At 35.6% G+C, this 19,945-nt stretch overlaps 2 protein-coding genes across 52 annotated transcripts in view; one reads left to right on the top strand and one right to left on the bottom strand.

Annotated features, from left to right (window-relative positions):
* Window positions 1-1,523: 1,523 nt before the first annotated feature.
* On the bottom strand, window positions 1,524-14,228 carry LOC117335581 (DDB1- and CUL4-associated factor 7). 2 transcript variants are annotated; one of them, XM_033895674.1, is made up of 10 exons: window positions 14,123-14,228; window positions 13,659-13,785; window positions 12,528-12,695; window positions 11,410-11,511; window positions 10,253-10,354; window positions 9,234-9,347; window positions 8,797-8,929; window positions 7,897-8,048; window positions 7,507-7,624; window positions 1,524-4,517 (listed from the first exon to the last, which is right to left on the bottom strand). In XM_033895674.1, exons 2-10 carry the CDS (start codon window positions 13,692-13,694, stop codon window positions 4,345-4,347), a joined length of 1,098 nt encoding a protein of 365 aa, XP_033751565.1. In that variant the 5' UTR covers window positions 13,695-13,785; window positions 14,123-14,228; the 3' UTR covers window positions 1,524-4,344. The 2 variants fall into 2 exon arrangements, with proteins under 2 accessions (XP_033751565.1, XP_033751566.1); XM_033895675.1 differs by lacking the exon at window positions 13,659-13,785 and having other exon boundaries at window positions 14,123-14,219.
* A 252-nt stretch (window positions 14,229-14,480) lies between these two features.
* The window catches only part of LOC117335370 (PAX-interacting protein 1-like), a 33,863-nt gene continuing 28,398 nt past the window's right edge, over window positions 14,481-19,945 (top strand). For 49 of the 50 annotated variants that reach the window (XR_004534338.1, XR_004534335.1, XR_004534336.1 and 46 more), the window contains exons 1-6: window positions 14,481-14,669; window positions 16,566-16,703; window positions 17,025-17,068; window positions 17,722-17,782; window positions 18,003-18,116; window positions 18,428-18,877. Coding sequence is in view for 2 of the 50 variants with exons in the window: in XM_033895322.1 (XP_033751213.1) it covers window positions 14,574-14,669; window positions 16,566-16,703; window positions 17,025-17,068; window positions 17,722-17,782; window positions 18,003-18,116; window positions 18,428-18,877 (903 nt within the window). In the remaining 48 variants the exon portion in view is untranslated. The remainder of the gene's footprint in view (window positions 14,670-16,565; window positions 16,704-17,024; window positions 17,069-17,721; window positions 17,783-18,002; window positions 18,117-18,427; window positions 18,878-19,945) is intronic. The other variant, XM_033895326.1, reaches the window with a different exon arrangement.

A 19,945-nucleotide genomic window follows, 5' to 3' on the forward strand; every position in this document is an offset into this window, starting at 1 on the left:
TGACCAACTTTGCATAAGTCATAAATTATGCTAATGGAAGACTGTAATAGTATTGAATATGTATGTGTGTATTGTGGTTTTATGTCAATATGTAAAATGTTACATCATCGAAAATCGGCTTCCCTCAATACCTGTATGTACGAATTTTCGCCGCAATCAGAAGCCTCTGTTTCATTCCCATGACAACACAGGTTTTGGAAAGGTGAACCATTGTTCCCTCAAAACCCCTATATACCAATTCTCTCACCAAAATCGAACAATAACTAAATTTTGACCAATCAGAAACCTCCATTTGTTACCATGGCAACAGATGGTTTCGTAAGTGGTACCATTGTGTTTGGCTTCCCTAAATACCACTATGTACCAATTTTCACCGAAATCGAACAATATCGAAATTTCAACCAATCAGAAACCTCCATTTGTTACCATGGTAACAGACGGTTTCATAAGTGGTATCATTGTGTTTGGCTTCCCTGAATACCACTATGTACCAATTTTCACCGAAATCGAACAATATCGAAATTTCAACCAATCAGAAGCCTCCATTTGTTACCATGGCAACAGACGATTTTGTAAGTGGTACCATTGTGTTTGGCTTCCCTAAATACCACTATGTACCAATTTTCACCGAAATCCTCCAACTCGCAAAAGAAAAAAACGGACAGACGGACAGACAGACAACCTGATTACTATAGGGCACCGCATCTTTGATGCGGGGCCCTAATAAACAATTCTGCAATCTGCTATAACTAATGTTTCAAATTTATATAAAAGCATATCAAAAACAAGATCATTCATTGATAAGAAAATGTCAAAATTGTTTTGACTGCTAAAATCCAAATGGGTCGATTACCTGGCATTTTGAAGCCGACCCAGGATGACCTTGACCGTTGACCTTTGAACTTGTGACCTTGAACTATGAGTTTGATCATTCTGTCAGTTAACTCTTGGTTTATTTCTTGACAACTTTGCATAATCGAAAAGTGAACAGTTAAAAACAACAAAGATCCAGTATTTTCATGTTAATGTTAAAATCCAATATGGCCACCAAACAGCCATTTTGAATTCGATTTGCATGAAATACTACACATCTGATCTAGGATGCATGAGGAATCATCAGTTCCAATTTGATACAAATCCTTCATCTCCTTCAATCATTTTTGTGCAGAAGAAAAAAAACGGACAGACGGACGGACGGACGGACGGACGGACGGACGGACGGACGGACGGACAACCTGATTACTATAGGGCACCCGCATCTCTCGATGCGGGGCCCTAATTACAGTAACAATTACACTTATGTAATGCTCATCATTCTTTGGTAGTTAAATCTGTGGCAATGAACTGTTGCAGATAAAACTAGGTCACTATGACCTATGTTTCGACCAGCAATGGTAATTTTCTGTAGTATTCTACCCCAGATAGGGACATGCAACTACAGTGTAACTCTTCAGCTGTGACCAAACATAAAAGTGGACTCCACGTGTACTGGCTGGTGTTAAAAAATTATAAACAGACATTAATTCATATTTCAATGGCGTTTTAATGAACACTGTTACATGTACAATGTATATGAATTGAAGTGAGTTGATGATAATATGTCTTTGACATTTTTCTAGACAATTATGTATATTGACAAATGTGGAATTCTCAACATATTTTTACAGTGTATATTTCAAATGAACTTAACAGAAAATATGAAATATTGATTTCCATCAAAATTAGGTTGAGTTATGCATTCCCATTTTGTTATAAAGACAAATGATACATTATTGACCAGTCAGAAGCAAGATAGCTAGAAAGCAGCCAGTGTTTTAACTTTAGTTGGTAATGTGTGTATAATAAACATGGTAAGCACCTGGGCCCAGTTGTTTGAAAGGTGATTAGCTTAATCACTTGATTAAAAAAATCTCATTTCTCCTTTACTTCCAAACCTGAGTGTGTGTATTCCTTAAAACGGTCAGGTAGGAAGAGAATGACGAATGTTATAGTCTCATAGAATTTTGTTAAGTTAGTTTTACCAGAAATTATTTGATCTGGATTTTAAAATTGAACATCTGGGCCAAGGCAGGAACCATCAACTGCCTGGAAATGGAAATCCGACTCTTCCATTGATATATTGTAAAGTGATTCTTTCCTAAATGAAATACCATAAAAAAGACTTACCATAACTAACACATATAATAATACAATCAATAAATAAATGTTTTCCTAGAGGAAGTTTTCAGTAATTTCAACCACTATCATTGTGAATGTCTAGTTGATACAATCAAACAGAAAAGCAACAATTTCAAGAGATTTATATTTCTGTACATTTTCAGTCGTAAGTACAGCCTCTATACTAACACTGGCCAACACTAACGATGGTTTGGGTGATCGTCAGTAGAATTCTAATGATTCAGAAACTATTGGATCAGATTACAATTTTATCTTAATGATCATGAGAATGGCTGTGTTACTTTAGCTGTTGTATGTGTCGATAGAATACTCTGTATCAGTGATACAGACATCAAGTCATGTACCAGGTCCCAAAAGCTTCAAATACTATACAGATTTTGTGAATTGCTTTCCAAACTGATCTGGTTGAGAAGAGCTCAACTATGACTAATAAATTAGACAAACCAACACAAGAGCAATTACAAGTCTTAACATAGTTGTTCATAATCACACACCCCCCCCCCCCCCTCCTAACCAATGACAACAGGGTTCACAAATTTTGTTTTATTGTTTGCTAATTATGTAAAAAAAAAAATGCAAGACGAAAAAAAAGGAATAAAAAAGTAGAACAGCATGACAAAATTACTGACACTATACAAAATCAAATCATTATTTACAATACAATATAAAATCTCTGAACTCTTACATGTAAAAAAAGGTAATTTCTGATTTTTCAAGAAAATGGAACGATGAATGCAATCTTGAAAGCTTTCTCACTACAGAAATTATAAATACACACACGACTGTATGAAAATTTTTCCACTTACAAATAGACAATGTACTCTCCACAGGAAGAATAAGTGGAACTATACACATATACTTGTAGGCATAGATGGGCAGTGGTTTGAAATCATCAGCATACATAGATGGACAATTCTATGAGGTTTTAATAAATATACAATTGTGTATGCATACACAGGGGTTAAAACAAAATCTTTAATCACTAGCCTATAGTGCTAGTAGACAAATAAACTTCACTAGCCCAGGGCTACTAGACACCAAAAATCTACTATAAAATCTGTTAGCCAAACTACATGTAATAAGTTGGAAAAATTCGGAAAATAAAGTTTCGATATATGATATATTTGGTACAAAGGACTCCATATTAGATTAACTCAAAGGCAATTAAGATTATTGCCAATACTTTCAAGGTTTTAAAGTGTTTTGGACACCCCTGTTCATAGAATTAAATTTAACTATTTATCTGCTGAAACATGGGAAATTCACTAGCCCTGGGCTAGTATGGGTGTCATTTTTACTAGACTAAACAGAAAATTTTGTAGCCCTGGAATTTGTGGATTTTTACACTCCTGATTGACATTTTCTGGAATCATCACCATACATAATGTACATGAACGATTCTATTAAATTAACATACATACTGGGTATGTGTGTAATTGTGTATCTGTTCTGAAAATGTCAGGATTTATTTACATACATACAAATGTAAAACAAATAATACATAGTTTTATAGCCAGGGAGACACACAGCCTTCTACAATGGTACCCCACAAATCAAATAAAACCAAGGTTTTCAGTATTACATGTAACGTTATAGCCTGGGAAGTGTCCTTTTGGTGATTTTGAGAAATCCATCTCTACAAGGAGCAATCCTGAATCTGAATGATCATACTCCAGGAAATTAATCAGGTGAAGGCTCCAGATTTCCAGAAATCCGCTGTAAATACTGAATTCAGAAAATAAAGGCATTTCCCTGAATCGTACCACCATCAATATGACAAGTAACTCAGATGTGATCAAGTTATCCAATACATCATAAAGAAACTTTTACAAATATTGATCATCTAGTATTTGATACTATGGCCATACTTGAATGCTACATGGAGACAATGTCACACTTGTGAGCTAATCCTGTTCTTGTTGGGTGAAAACTGACAGATCATGTCATCATATAGATATTGCTGCCAAATTGTTCCAAGATTTCAGGAGAGCATCTGTTTACCAAGTTTATAATCAACCCGACGAATGTATCCGAGAGGATTATAAACAGGTATTGTTCATAAAGAGAAAGTGTGAGATGTCTTAGACAATGTCTATAACCATTACACTGACGACTTCTATAAATGGCAACAAATGGCTGCCAAACAGAACTAGTACACTTGACGCCTCAGACCCGTAGTATCTCCAGACAATTATTGTAACAGATTGAGATCCAGTCCGGCTGTGTTGATGACCATTGTGTCTGGTTGATTTCCCCGCCTGCTGTGTATGCCAGTATTGGATCCTCGATCGCCCGAGGCATTGACTGGATATCCCATATCAGTGCCTGGTGGTCATCAGCTGGAGAAACAATAGAAGTTACGGTACTTATACAGGTCGTCAGCTGGAGAAACAATAGTAGTTACTTATATAGGTCATCAGCTGGAGAAACAATAGTAGTTACTTATATAGGTCATCAGCTGGAGAAACAATAGTAGTTACTTATATAAGTCATCAGCTGGAGAAACAATAGTAGTTACTTATATAGGTCGTCAGCTGGAGAAACAATAGTTACTTATATAGGTCATCAGCTGGAGAAACAATAGTAGTTACTTATATAGGTCATCAGCTGGAGAAACAATAGTAGTTACTTATATAGGTCATCAGCTGGAGAAACAATAGTAGTTACTTATACAGGTCATCAGCTGGAGAAACAATAGTAGTTACTTATATAGGTCGTCAGCTGGAGAAACAATAGTAGTTACTTATATAGGTCATCAGCTGGAGAAACAATAGTAGTTACTTATATAGGTCATCAGCTGGAGAAACAATAGTAGTTACTTATATAGGTCGTCAGCTGGAGAAACAATAGTAGTTACTTATATAGGTCATCAGCTGGAGAAACAATAGCAGTGAATTATATAGGTCGTCAGCTGGAGAAACAATAGTAGTCACTAATATAGGTCGTCAGCTGGAGAAACAATAGAAGTTACTTATATAGGTCATCAGCTGGAGAAACAATAGTAGTCACTAATATAGGTCGTCAGCTGGAGAAACAATAGTAGTTACTTATATAGGCCATCAGCTGGAGAAACAATAGTAGTTACTTATATAGGTCGTCAGCTGGAGAAACAATAGTAGTTACTTATATAGGTCATCAGCTGGAGAAACAATAGTAGTTACTTATACCGGTCATCAGCTGGAGAAACAATAGTTACTTATATAGGTCATCAGCTGGAGAAACAATAGTAGTTACTTATATAGGTCATCAGCTGGAGAAACAATAGTAGTTACTTATATAGGTCATCAGCTGGAGAAACAATAGTAGTTACTTATATAGGTCATCAGCTGGAAAAACAATAGTAGTTACTTATATAGGTCATCAGCTGGAGAAACAATAGTAGTTACTTATATAGGTCATCAGCTGGAGAAACAATAGTAGTTACTTATATAGGTCATCAGCTGGAAAAACAATAGTAGTTACTCATATAGGTCGTCAGCTGGAGAAACAAAAGTTACTTATACAGGTCTTCAGCTGGAGAAACAATAGAAGTTACTTATATAGGTCGTCAGCTGGAGAAACAATAGTAGTTACTTATATAGGTCATCAGCTGGAGAAACAATAGTAGTTACTTATACAGGTCATCAGCTGGAGAAACAATAGTAGTTACTTATACAGGTCATCAGCTGGAGAAACAATAGTAGTTACTTATATAGGTCATCAGCTGGAGAAACGATAGTAGTTACTTATATCGGTCATCAGCTGGAGAAACAATAGTAGTTACTTATATAGGTCATCAGCTGGAGAACAATAGTAGTTACTTATATAGGTCATCAGCTGGAGAAACAATAGTAGTTACTTATATAGGTCATCAGCTGGAGAAACAATAGTAGTTACTTATATAGGTCATCAGCTGGAGAAACAATAGTAGTTACTTATACAAGTCATCAGCTGGAGAAACAATAGTATTGACTTATATAGGTCATCAGCTGGAGAAACAATAGTAGTTACTTATATAGGTCATCAGCTAGAGAAACAATAGTAGTTACTTATATAGGTCATCAGCTGGAGAAACAATAGTATTGACTTATATAGGTCATCAGCTGGAGAAACAATAGTAGTTACTTATATAGGTCATCAGCTAGAGAAACAATAGTAGTTACTTATATAGGTCATCAGCTGGAGAAACAATAGTAGTTACTTATATAGGTCATCAGCTGGAGAAACAATAGTTACTTATATAGGTCATCAGCTGGAGAAACAATAGAAGTTACTTATACAGGTCATCAGCTGGAGAAACAATAGTAGTTACTTATATAGGTCATCAGCTGGAGAAACAATAGTAGTCTTTGTCCCGGCAAGCTAATAACACTCTTACCCATCAATCCAAAGCTAATGCCACTGTTGTACTAATCTCAGAAAAAAGTAAGTCTAGTACTTTTATAGCTGGGTCTATTGTGATTAGATGATATCATTATCAATCTTAGGTCTACACTCCCAATGTCAAGGTCATAGCATGATCAAAGGTCATACTACTTAAATAATTATCTGAACCATAATTTAAGCCCCCCACTTCTAAACTAAATTTGGTTTGGTTTGGTTTTATTTGTTTAACGCCCTATCAACAGCTAAGATCATTTAAGGACGGTCTAAACTAAATAGCAAGGGGTCCAAGGTCAAATCCTTGTAGATTCAATGTTGAGGTCGATGACCATACCGTTAGTGCCAGTGTAATACTAGATGTCTTACCTTGTAGATTCAATGTTGAGGTTGATGACCATACCGTTAGTGTAATACTAGATGTCTTACCTTGTAGATTCAATGTTGAGGTCGATGACTATACTGTTAGTGTAATACTAGATGTCTTACCTTGTAGATTCAATGTTGAGGTCGATGACTATACTGTTAGTGTAATACTAGATGTCTTACCTTGTAGATTCAATGTTGAGGTCGATGACTATACTGTTAGTGTAATACTAGATGCCTTACCTTGTAGATTCAATGTTGAGGTCGATGACCATACCGTTAGTGTAATACTAGATGTCTTACCTTGTAGATTCAATGTTGAGGTCGATGACAATATCGTTAGTGTAATACTAGATGTCTTACCTTGTAGATTCAATGTTGAGGTTGATGACTATACTGTTAGTGTAATACTAGATGCCTTACCTTGTAGATTCAATGTTGAGGTCGATGACCATACCGTTAGTGTAATACTAGATGTCTTACCTTGTAGATTCAATGTTGAGGTCGATGACAATATCGTTAGTGTAATACTAGATGTCTTACCTTGTAGATTCAATGTTGAGGTTGATGACTATACTGTTAGTGTAATACTAGATGCCTTACCTGCAGTACAGATATGACAGCTGGAGTGTGGAGCCCAGGCAATGCCATTCACACAGGCCCTGTGGTTGTTGAGTCTGGCCACGGGAGTACATGGTACTCGCACATCCAGTATTATCACCTGAAATTCATTATCAAAAATGTCAATTTAATGCTGATAATAAAAAATGGTTTTTGAGAAAATTTATTGAACAATGTTCCAAGTAGGAGTTTTCAGATCCCTTTCAGATGTTGAGATATTTTTTTCTGAGTTTATTCAGACATTTTACATATGTACTGGACTTTCTCCATATACATGAAAACCTAGTACAAAATAGCAGAAACAGACATACTAGCACCAAAATTATACATCAGAAATATAATTAGAATGAGTCTGTTTTGATTTACACTGACCTCGAGGGAATCCATAGCCATAGTGGCTAGATAGTTAGGATCCTGTTTGTTCCAGCCCAGTCTGAGCAGGGGATGGTGCTGTGGGTCCTCGTATATAATGGTGGAATGTTCCAGATGTCGGAGGTCAAACATCCGCACAGAGCCATCGGCACCTAGACAACGTAAAGTTAATATTAATATCCCACTTGACAGGGGAATGTGTTGATAGGGTGTTAACACAGTAACGAGGTTGTTTGTTTGGGTTTTACGGCCCATCGACAATAGTAACAAGGAGATACAGGTGTATATAATCAGTTTTAATACAAAGACAACTGATTCAATTCAAATTCTGTTCCTGTACCTTGATATGAGAGACATACACTTTACTCAGCCTCTACACCAAGCTGCTACTAACCTTTGGTACATTTCCTATTTTCATGCAGGCAGATTTTAAGATTTCAGAATTTTGTGTAGAAAGAAAAAAAAAGCGAGTAATGACTATAATGCAAAATGAAAGGTTTTATTTACTTCAAAACATTTCCTCTGGTTTACCAAATAAAAAGTGAACACTCAAAAAGGCAGAACTGGAGCGGGACATAGATCTACGTGTAAATAGGAGCTGCCAATTGAAGGCTTTGATGACTGCCATGTTAAGTGATCATTGTTTATTAATAAGTGATTAAACAGATGCTTTTATATATAGTTTACCGCTGGGTTTAGTTTACAATTCCCTTGTTAACTGGCAGGTGATGCCTGGTGATATTTCTTTGTCCTACAGTAAGGCCACACCTGACGTTTGAGTAAGAGGCACCCTGGCTTTATGTAAGTATCGCCCTTCATGGCCCAACAGGGTCTACTACCCTCCATAATTTACATAAAACAATTTTGTCTAACATGTTGGATAATTCGCATCGCACTCACCAACACTTGCAAACATGTCGCGACCACCTCCTGCTCGACTGAAAGCAATATCATAGACTTCCTTGTCGTGTGCAATGAGCTGCGTCTTTACATGGCCGGATACAACATTCACGCGCCCCAAAACCTGACCTGTCTGAAACACAGACAAAACTATGTCAATACAAACTTTAAACTTCAATAACTGATCAGTACTCAGAGGTTAATGTCCCCTGAGATCATAAACAAAAGAGAAAGTTAATGATGTAGGATAGATAGTCAATCATTTGGAGTAGTTATAGCATAATCTTAGTTATTCTTTCATCAACTTAAGCGATACGGACATGTCTGTACATCTTTTCAGTAACATTCATTAAAATCTACAATAATTGTTCGATCTTAATAAAAAGTATTGATAAATTTCATCTTAAAAAGCTGTAGTCCTTAAACATGACTCATACCTCCAAGCCCCATATTGTACAGGTTGTGTCTATACTGGAAGTTCCAAGTAAATTTGGGTCAACTTCATTCCAATCAAATGACGTCAATGGGGCACAGAAGTCTGAATTTTTATTCTGAAACCAAAGTCAAAATTTAGTGTAAAAATTGTAACACTTTGTGCAGTGTGTGCCCAGCAGTTGTTGAACTGGTTCAATTAACTACAAGGTAGTCATGATCACTTCTGTATAACCAGCCCCAAGGCTTTCAGTTGATCATTGACTTTTAGCAATTTCTAAAGTCAAATGAACAAGGGTGTCATATCCTTCATTTATACAACATACAACATTGCCAAATAATTCTCCACACCAAATTTCATCGAAATCCATTAAGTTGTTCAGATCTAGTACATTTTAAAAAGATTTACACTTCGGGCCATGTGAGCTAAAGAATTGTTGATAGTGATATTTTTACAAAGGGCAATAACTCTAAGCTACTGTCGAATAATTACCATTTCAAACTTGTCTGAAATCTGTCTATATATGGCTGCTTACAATGTTTCATCAAACTTGGTTGATATTTATTCCAGTTATCATGTTCACAAGGTCCTATGATAATATTATCACAAAGGACAATAACTCTGTCAGTAACTGTTGAATAATTCCCATTTTCGAACTCGTTCAACTTTGTTGATACTTATTCAAGTTATCGTATTCACAAGGTAACTGTTGACGGATGGACGCCAGGGTATGACATAAGCTCACCTTGGTCCTTTGTACCAGGCAAGTTAAAATTTGAATGGTCAAGCCATATGTCAGACAGAAATATCCATGCAAACATGAAGCTAATTCTGGGGAGTCAAAACACATTATCAAGAGTTCAGTGACATTCTTGATGATTCAATTCTATCAATATCCATTATGATTGTTATTAGAAGTCTACTCCAGGCCAAGATAGTAGATGTTTACTTACACATATCAGAGACCAAAATAATGGAAAACGAAAAAGATAAACATATGAAAAAGATGACTGGAATACTTACATTGTTAAGTAGGCACTCTAATCGTGTTTCATTGTCACTACTGACTCTCCATACCCTCAGGTAATCTCCACTGGTGGCCAGAAGATCAGGAAATACACCTTTCTGTAACGACAAAATTAAACCTTTCTGTAACGACAAAATTATGTATGTCAGTATACATAGTAAACCTTTTTGTAACGACAAAATTATGTACCTTAGTATACATAGTAAACCTTTCTGTAATGACAAAATTATGTACGTCAGTATATATAGTAAACATTTCTGTAACGATAAAGTTAATTACATTCGGTATATACGTCAGTAGCACATCACTCTGTAATTACAAAATTATGTACATCAATATATAGTACATCTTTCTGTAATAACTATGAAACTGTTTAACAAGAGATCCCCGAGGGATCTTGGCGCCCACCATTGAATGATTCTATATCATTCAAATGAAAGACTGGTATTTTTTCTTTTTTTCCTTCTTTCACTCTTCTTTCAAAACATTTCATAACTTGATATAGTACATGTACATTATAGCAGGAGAAACCTGCAATAGTCAAATTCTAAGATGGCCGCCAGAGAGCCATGTTGTTTTCAAGTTGTTCCCAAAATGCAATATGCACAACTAGGGACCAAGGGGAACCTTCATATGAAATTTTAGAAAGACTCATTCAGTAGTTTCTGAGAAATAGTGATAACAAAATTCAATTTTCAAAATCTAAGATGGCTGCCTGTCGGCCATGTTGTTTTCCGATTGGTCCGAAAATACAATATGCAGAGCCAGGGACCAAGGGGAACCTACATATGAAATTTGAGAAAGATCCCTTCAGGAAAAACAGTGATAACAAGAATTATTAAATATTTAGGGAGGGACAGACGGAAAGACGGACGACCACAGACGCAGGCCGACTTGAATAGCCCACCATCTGATGATGATCTCATATCAGATCCATGTCATAAACAATGAAATGCAAGATTGTTGTTGTTTTACAACACCTGTATAGTATATACACACTGCAGGGTATCTACCAGACAAAAACTACATCAACAACAGACCAGAAGGTGTGATCTGCATTTAAATGTTACATCATGAACCTTACTTGAAAAAAAATAATAAACTAGTTGAAATTCCTGTTAATTCAATAAAATCAGCTGGAGTATACACTTACAGAATCTGGTATCCACATAATCTTGGTGGTTGGGTATGGGTGATCAAATGTGCTCTTTGATGTAAATTCAGATGTTTCTTCATCAAGGGAGACAATCTGGACCTGTGATAAACAAAGCTCCATATTTAGGTAAAGTAGCATACAGCGTTAAATGTTTATGATGTTTATGACACGTTTTTTTAACCAATGTTCAGGGGTTCAACATGTCTGGTATGCACAGTTTGGTTTACAGGTTTACAAATATGGCAACAATGGATTGCTTTCGAGCCCATCAGTGAGTAAAACATCAACGATCTAAGTCTTTTAGATGGATCTTCATCAAATTTTATATTGGATTTATTTGCTACCAAATGTGTTGGAGTGCAGAATGTGTGATGTGATTTACACCTGCATTAGATGTTATACATTCTCAATGAATGGACAAATTAGTGTTTTACTAAAATTTGAGAAGTTAAGGCAACCCCTGTGATAATCTCATATGTTCTTCACATTGAAAGTATGAATGTATACAGGTCTGATGTAGTCACTTAAACTCAATTATGGATGTGATGAACCAAAGTCTTCACGATCCTGTTGTGATAATATGTGAATGAATTTGGTATATGAAATAAAAAAAATATCCTGACATGGATGGTTGGTACAAACAATTCTACAACATTTTGTGTACAACTGCAGCTTATATAACGAGGCCGGGTAATCTACTTGTGTTGTTCATTACAACGTAATATCAAAAAATAAAAGCATTAACTTATTAATACATACAATATATCATATACAAAAATGTCAAACAAGCTTTTAAAATTAATACATGTAGATATATATCACTAATCATAACATACTAGCCCGTCTTTATTAATCATTGTGTCTTGTAGACAGAGAAATCTCAACCAGAACTATACATTTTGACTTTGTCATGTTCTAAACACACTAAATGAATTATTAACTTCAGGGTTCAGATTTTTTTTTACACGTCATACAGGTGCAGACATTTTTTCTCCACTTTGGTTGTTTTGACAAATGATCATCACTATCAAAATATAATATGAACCATTATATATCTTAAATAAATCAGTGTTTGGTAGCTCAAAGACTCGTCATATTATTTAAATAATGATCACCTTGTTGTTGTATTCCTCAACAAAACTTCCCAGGGCAAGTCTGAAACGTTTGTCCGGTCGGATGCTCCAGTTCATGCTGTAAACCGTCCATGGTGCCTCGTACTTGTAGATTTCCTTCCTCTTTGTTGGAGGTTGGGAGGATGGCAGGGCACACATGGTGCTTGATTCCTATATTAGTCAGACACTTATATATAATTACTTCACTATGCAGCTACTATATTTATATATCACCAAGGACACATGTGTACAAACATCAGCAAGGATGTAAATTTGTGGTTAAAAAACTTGAGAAAGTTTATCAAAGTAAACATTAAATTATAATATTATTACTCCCTACAGACTTTTTACTTTTATTTACAGCTAATATTAGTCTGCAAGCTTATTGTTTCTTTGAATTAACTGGTCAAGAAAACATAAAATCAGTATTTAAATTAAAAAATCCATCTTTACCAATTTCAATGAAAAAGAACCATTGTTACACTTAATAGTATATATTGTTCATTAAACCTTACCTTGTCTTTGAATGATACATACAATTATACATGTACTCAGCCTTCCTAAAATAATCTTTTTTTTATATACAATTTTCCTCATAACCTTGTGAATTCGGTTAGTATGGAGGGAGATTTTACATTATGTGATAGTGACAATATATGACTGTTACAGGTTACAGGATCAATCAACTATTATTAATTGTCAATCAACACATAAACTAAATTATTAATTGTCAATGAGAAATATGTCTATTTCCAGTCTTGTACAAGCATCCTTTAGATATTGTTAATTATTAAAATGTTTGATATGTTCCCTTGCTTTTATTCCAATTATAATTACAGTAAGGCTAATATATATAATTATTATCATTAAGTCATTAAGACAATATTGAAATTTCTAAATCCAACTAATGTAAGTAAATAATAAATTAACAGTAAAATGGTAACAGAGTGAATGAATGTGAGCAAGTTTGAGAAAAACCAACTTAGGGGTTACAGACTTGAGTTAACACCTGGGTGAATTGACTGTGAACCATCAACACTGATACGGTACAGGTACAATGTATACATTCTTCAATACACAAGGATGTGCTGAAGATCATATTACATAGTACCACTTTCTATATACAGGGCTCACCCTGGACTTGTTTATGTCGGAGCCAATATTCCGCATATTTTGTAGAGTCTAGTGGAGAAGTGGCTCATATGTGCTGCTGCAGAATTTTCTGTAGCAGCTTCAAGGCCACCGTTTTCAAGCTACTGATCTGTAAAGATAAATAAACACTGGGTGCATGGACTATATACAGGATGAGCCCTGGTGTTGGGTGGATATAATTTAATAATTGCAACAATATATAGAATTAACATTATATTAAAACCATCACACAGACAACATATTAAAATATGTGTTAGGATCAATAAAAATTCATTATCACGGAATGTTATGTTATTAGGGTTACATTTTTATGTGCAGTGATCCTGAGTCAGTGACATTGATGCTTAGGGCTTTGCTAAAACCACATATTCTGTGCTTAACTGTTGGTTGTTAACGATATTATCATCATCTCGTATGAGCAAAATATTAAAATTCTACGTCATTACCTGCTGGGTTTACCTACAAAAGGCGTTGTTTTGTTTTTTCACGCCAACAATAAAATAAATCTTCGATATCCAACAAAGTATCAACAACTGGTACGGCGCTTAGTTTACGACACTGAGGTAAGCAAGAACTTTATTCATTTCTTTATTATTTTATGTCTCAGATTAAGAGAAGGGTAATTAAACTATTTCATTTCTATATATTATATTTTGTTTTAATTAATAGTAATTTCAATGTCTTTGTTTACGACAAACCTCGAATTGTAAAATAGTTGATCTCGGTTTTAAATGCGCTTAATAAAATTGCACGATTATGTTCTTACGATGCAAACACGTATAGACCTCAGGGAAATGACCTTGACCGATCAGTTAGCGGGAAAGCGACATCTTGCAGGTTGAGATGCGATGAGTTTACTTCTAGAAATATTGCATTTTGTTATGTGAAGAAGTCAAAATGGCTGCTGATGCAGAAAAGAAGGAAGAAGAAAAGACCCCAGAGGATCTTTTCAAAGATGTGACCTATTACGTTGTCGGCGATATTGACCCAGAGGTATAATTAAAGAAACTAACGTTATTGGATTCCAAGTATCTATGTCGCTGTACAGTGTATGTAATGTACGTATTTCAGTAGACTTATTGAAGACCAACGCCACCAGGCGTTAATCTAGGATATGGGGAATAATACCCGTTATGAAATTCAGGGGAAATGAAGGGCTGCAGTGTCTTGAATCATTCTTTAAACTTCAACATTTTACAACTATTCTTTGCAATAAGTATATAACTCTTACATATTTCATCAAAATTTGGGGGATTCCCCTGTTTTGGAGAATGTTCCCCTATTTTATGGGATTTTATCTTGATGGGGAATTTGTTTTATTCAAAGAGGAAAATACCATCATTGGGGAATCTACCTAATTTTGGCAGGAAAAATGGTCTAGATTAACCTCTGGCTACATATATGTCATTATTACATTGTTAGCTCACCTGGACCGAAGGTCCGGTGAGCTTATGTCATGGCGCGGCGTCCATCCTTCAACATTTGCTTCAAATCGCTACTACTAACTAGTCATAAAGTTCTAATTGGATTTTGACCAAATTTGGTCAGAATCATCCTTGGCGGAAAGAGATCAGATTTTGCATAAATGGTGACTCTGACCCCCAAGGGGCCGGAGAGGCGGGACCCAATAGGGGAAATAGAGGTAATGCCTTTAAGTCGCTACTAGTCATAAAGTTATGAATGGATTTAAACCCAATTTAGTCGAGAACATCCTTGGGGGAAGGGGAACAGATTTTGCATAAATGGTGACTCTGACCCCCGAGGGGCCAAAGGGGCGGGGCCCAATTAAATCGCTACTAGTTATTAAGTTATGAATGGATTTGAACCCAATTTGGTCAGAAATATCATTGGTGGAAGGGGATCAGATTTTGCATAAATGGTGACTCTGACCCCCAAGGCAAGGGGCCAAAGGGGCGTGGCCCCATAGGGGAAATAGAGGTAATTCCTTTAAATCGCTACTTGTCATAAAGTTATGAAAGGATTTGAACCCAATTTGGTCAGAAACATCATTGGGAGAAGGGGAACAGATTTTGCATAAATGGTGACTCTGACCCCCAAGGGGCCAAAGGGGCAGGGCCTCATAGGGGAAATAGAGGTAATTCCTTTAAATTGCTAGTTTAGTCATAAAGTCATGAATGGATGTTCTAAAAACAATTCTTGAGGTCTTTCAGACCCTTAGAGAGTCTGGACTTCGTTATTTCTTTAAAGCAGTTGGGAACCCAACACCATAACCACATATAGCATTGTTTGAGATTGACAAATAAAACGAATTGAACATGAACATTATTTTGACATTTGGTCTAATCCAACCAGGTGAGCGATACAGGCCCCATGGGCCTCTTGTTTTTCATTCTCACCAACAAGTAAGTCCAACATTTAGAAAAATAATGAACCATTGATTTGATTCTAAGAAATTGCCTGATATCCATAGTACAATATAGACTATTGTACCTGAGCATAATGATGTATTCCAAGTAAAGTGTGCACTTACAGTATTATGCTGTATACTTCTTTAAAATTCATTTTCAGATTATTTTTTTACCGTAATATGAATCTCGGCAATTAACCTCTTACTGATTTTGTTAGAAGTTGGATACATATAAATTGTATTTCAGCTAAAATTCAGGGCATCCAGTTGACCCTTGACTTTTAGCAATTTCAGAAGTCAAATCACTATATCTGAGAAATCTGAAGGGTCAAAACATATGTTAAATAGACAAGTCCCTCAAAACCAAGAGTCAGATCTCAATTTGGGGAGTCAAAAACATACTCTCAAGGGACTACTGGATGCCCTGTATTTCCCCATAAAAAGAAATAAATTCATTCATGTAGATAATATTGAATTATATGCCAACGCATTAATAACTAATGTTTATATTAATTAATCAGGTACTTGCTCTTCTTAATGCTGGAGGGGCAAAGAGAGACACATATTTGAGTCAGATGGTGAGTCATGTGATCGCTGATGATCATACACAAGATGACTACTCAGAGGCCAAAGAACTCTTTGAACTTCCTGTTGTCACGGTGAGTTTACAAAGGGAAATTAATGTCAACATTGACTCAACAACCTATTTTTTATTGAAGTTTTAATTTGTCGATAGGCTATTTGAAATTTTCAATAAGATCAGTATTAGCAGCTTGACTATAAGTTGATAAGTGACTGGATATTCCCCTGTCTTGCGGTTGTATTGAACTTCTTATATCAAAATTTTATGGTACCCTGCAACACGTAAACATCATTTGTTCTTGAAAAATTGCAAAACATTAAATTTAGATATTTGTATATTTCAAAACTGATTCATATTATGGATGTATTCTGAAAAAAAAGTACAATTTATTTTGCAGAGCCAGTGGGTGATCCTGTCTGTGAAATGCAAGAAAAGACTTCCGTATCCTCACAATTCAACTGAAACAGTTGGAACTGATATCTAATAATATGAAATGCATAATATGCATATATTCTATAATTCTTACTTATCAATTGCTGTCTGCTGTTATAAATTTTATAGGTTAGAGTAAATTTTATTGTAAAAATTGGATATTGATTCTTGGTTCACACTATTCTGTTTATAGCTTGCGGGGACAAGTCAGTCACATCCCTAAACGACAAGGTTAAAGTTTTTATAATTAATAATTATTCAATACTGATGAGGATACAACTCAAGCATTTGACATGTCTGTTACTCTGACATGACCTTTGGTACTATATGGCAGAGCTGCTGGCCTTTACTATGACCTTTGACTACTTTTGAATAATTAATTCTGAATTTCAACCCATTCAGTGAGCTAAGTTGTCTTATGACAACTCCTGTTAATGGCATGTTATGATAAAAAAACAACAATATCTCCACAATATTTCTATATTGCAGCAGTATTTATCATGATACAAATTGTATTTAATTGTAGCACTATCTCACACTTACTCTGTGTGAAGTGTGATAACTTCATTAGCATTTCAAACAAAATCAACTTCCAGTAGAGTTTAAGTCCAAGCCTGGATACCTGATACCTGTCTGTAGACTTATCCTTAGCTTGCTGTTAGTATTGAGATATTTGCACCAGAAGGGCGCCTGTTATCTGGAGTTGTAGCCTGTTCCTCTCAGGTAAGAGCGATCAAAACACAACTTCCTGTATACCTTCCTGTGATAGAATTACATAGAATGGTTAACAGTGTGGTTCTAATTCACTCATAGAACATCTACAATTTTACGTTAGATTTTATACATTATATTTTAATACTTAAATACTTATATATTAAATATATTTCTGAAAGTTCTTTCTGACATGAGTAAACAACTTTACCCCGAGTGTTCTGTATTTCAGTTGGAGCCTGATGATGCCAAGGCACTATGGGGAATGGTGACTTACTATGGCGGTCGATGTCAACAAACCCTAGATCAGTCGTGTACCCATCTCATCACTTACAATACTGAAAGCGTATGAATCATTTCCGTTACATTAAAAGTCATTTAATATGGTTCCTCTAAATTTCACACAGTTGTCCCTGGTATTACAAAATACCAGTCTCTAATAACATTCTTAATGTTGTTAAATACAGATAGGTGTTGATGTTGAATCAGAAGTTAGATTTCTTGCAATTCATTCACAAGCCAAGTTCTTTCCCTGCCGTCTGTACATGGATGAAGTTTCTCTGTCATCCACTTGTGTATTATATTGATGGAGAGTGAAATGCCTACAGTCCATACATCTCTGGCTATACTTTATAGTTCACAATATTATTTTACCAGGAGAAGTACCGATCCGCCTCCGCACACGTAGCTAATATAAAGATTGTCACCCCTGACTGGGTCACTGACAGCATTACTAAGGGAGAGAAGCTTGATGAGGTGATCTACGACCCGGAGCTGATAGAGTACCCTCGACCCAAGTCTCCTACACCACCCCCTCCACCGCCACGGGAGCCAACACCACCACCAGTCATGTTTCCAGAGGCCATGGATATCGCAGACCCAATGATGATGCAAAATCAATATCTACACATGATGGGTAACCATGCTCGGCAACGTGGGGAGATGTCTGCCCGGTCGCCCGGAAATCAGGTGAACACCCCCTTCCAGCAGTCTGCCATGGCTGCTTTAGAGCGACGCGTGTCGGGGGAGGAGTCAGGAGCTGGGTCAAGGCCACCTACACCTAGTGCTAAAGAGGCATTGGCTCGCATGGTCAACAATCGCATACAGGTTTGCTTGCTTGCAGCTTCTCTGCTTGCACATTGCATGCTTCATAATCAATTACAGGTCAACCTGAATGATGCGTTGATTGTACAGAGTACATCAAATCTGTGAAACGAACCACTTGTATATCTACAGTATACAGTTGGATTAGATATATAATGCATTATACAAACATGACTGAAATATCTATACATTCGGAATAAGATATTTAAAAATTCATATAGGAAAGAAGTCATGTTTTATTCCAGATATGCAATTAAGATCTTGAATTCTTTATTTTCTAGTACTACTAAACCTCACACGGATTTAAACTCTTAACCTCTCTACTCTTAATGTATCATGTTATTAATCAACAGCTACTTGGCTAAGCATCAAAATAAACTCCTTCTTTATTGCTTTATTTCAGATTAATGTCAGTTTAATAATGACTTTTTTTAAGCGGAAGAGGTTTTTAAATATTTTACTTTACTAATAAGATCCGTGATAGTTGTAATAGGATACTTTACTTATAAGATCCGTGATAGTTGTAATAGGATACTTTACTAATAGGATCCGTGATAATTGTCAAAGGATACTTTACTAATAGGATCCGTGATAATTGTCAAAGGATACTTTACTTATAGGATCCGTGATAGTTGTCATAAGATACTTTACTAATAGGATCCGTGATAGTTGTCATAAGATACTTTACTAATAGGATCCGTGATAATTGTCAAAGGATACTTTACTAATAGGATCCGTGATAGTTGTCATAAGATACTTTACTTATAGGATCCGTGATAGTTGTAATAGAATACATTACTAATAGGATCCATGATACTTTACTAAAAGGAGCCAATACTTCCTGGTTCTGTTTAGTATTTAATTATCTACTGCGACTTTCTATCAACTAAACAGTGCTTCATGGTTTCAGTGTCTTTTCTGGATAAGTACTAGACCTTTGTCAGCTTTTCTTTCAAAATGCATTTTCATAACAGGAAAGTTTAATACGATTTGCGAGTTAATGTGTATGGTATTAAATAGGAAACTGATTGTTGTACTGAAAACAAATGTATAAGACTGTCAGACTAACAT

Source organism: Pecten maximus, chromosome 10 (genome assembly GCF_902652985.1).
Source record: "Pecten maximus chromosome 10, xPecMax1.1, whole genome shotgun sequence".
NCBI classification, from domain to species: domain Eukaryota; kingdom Metazoa; phylum Mollusca; class Bivalvia; order Pectinida; family Pectinidae; genus Pecten; species Pecten maximus.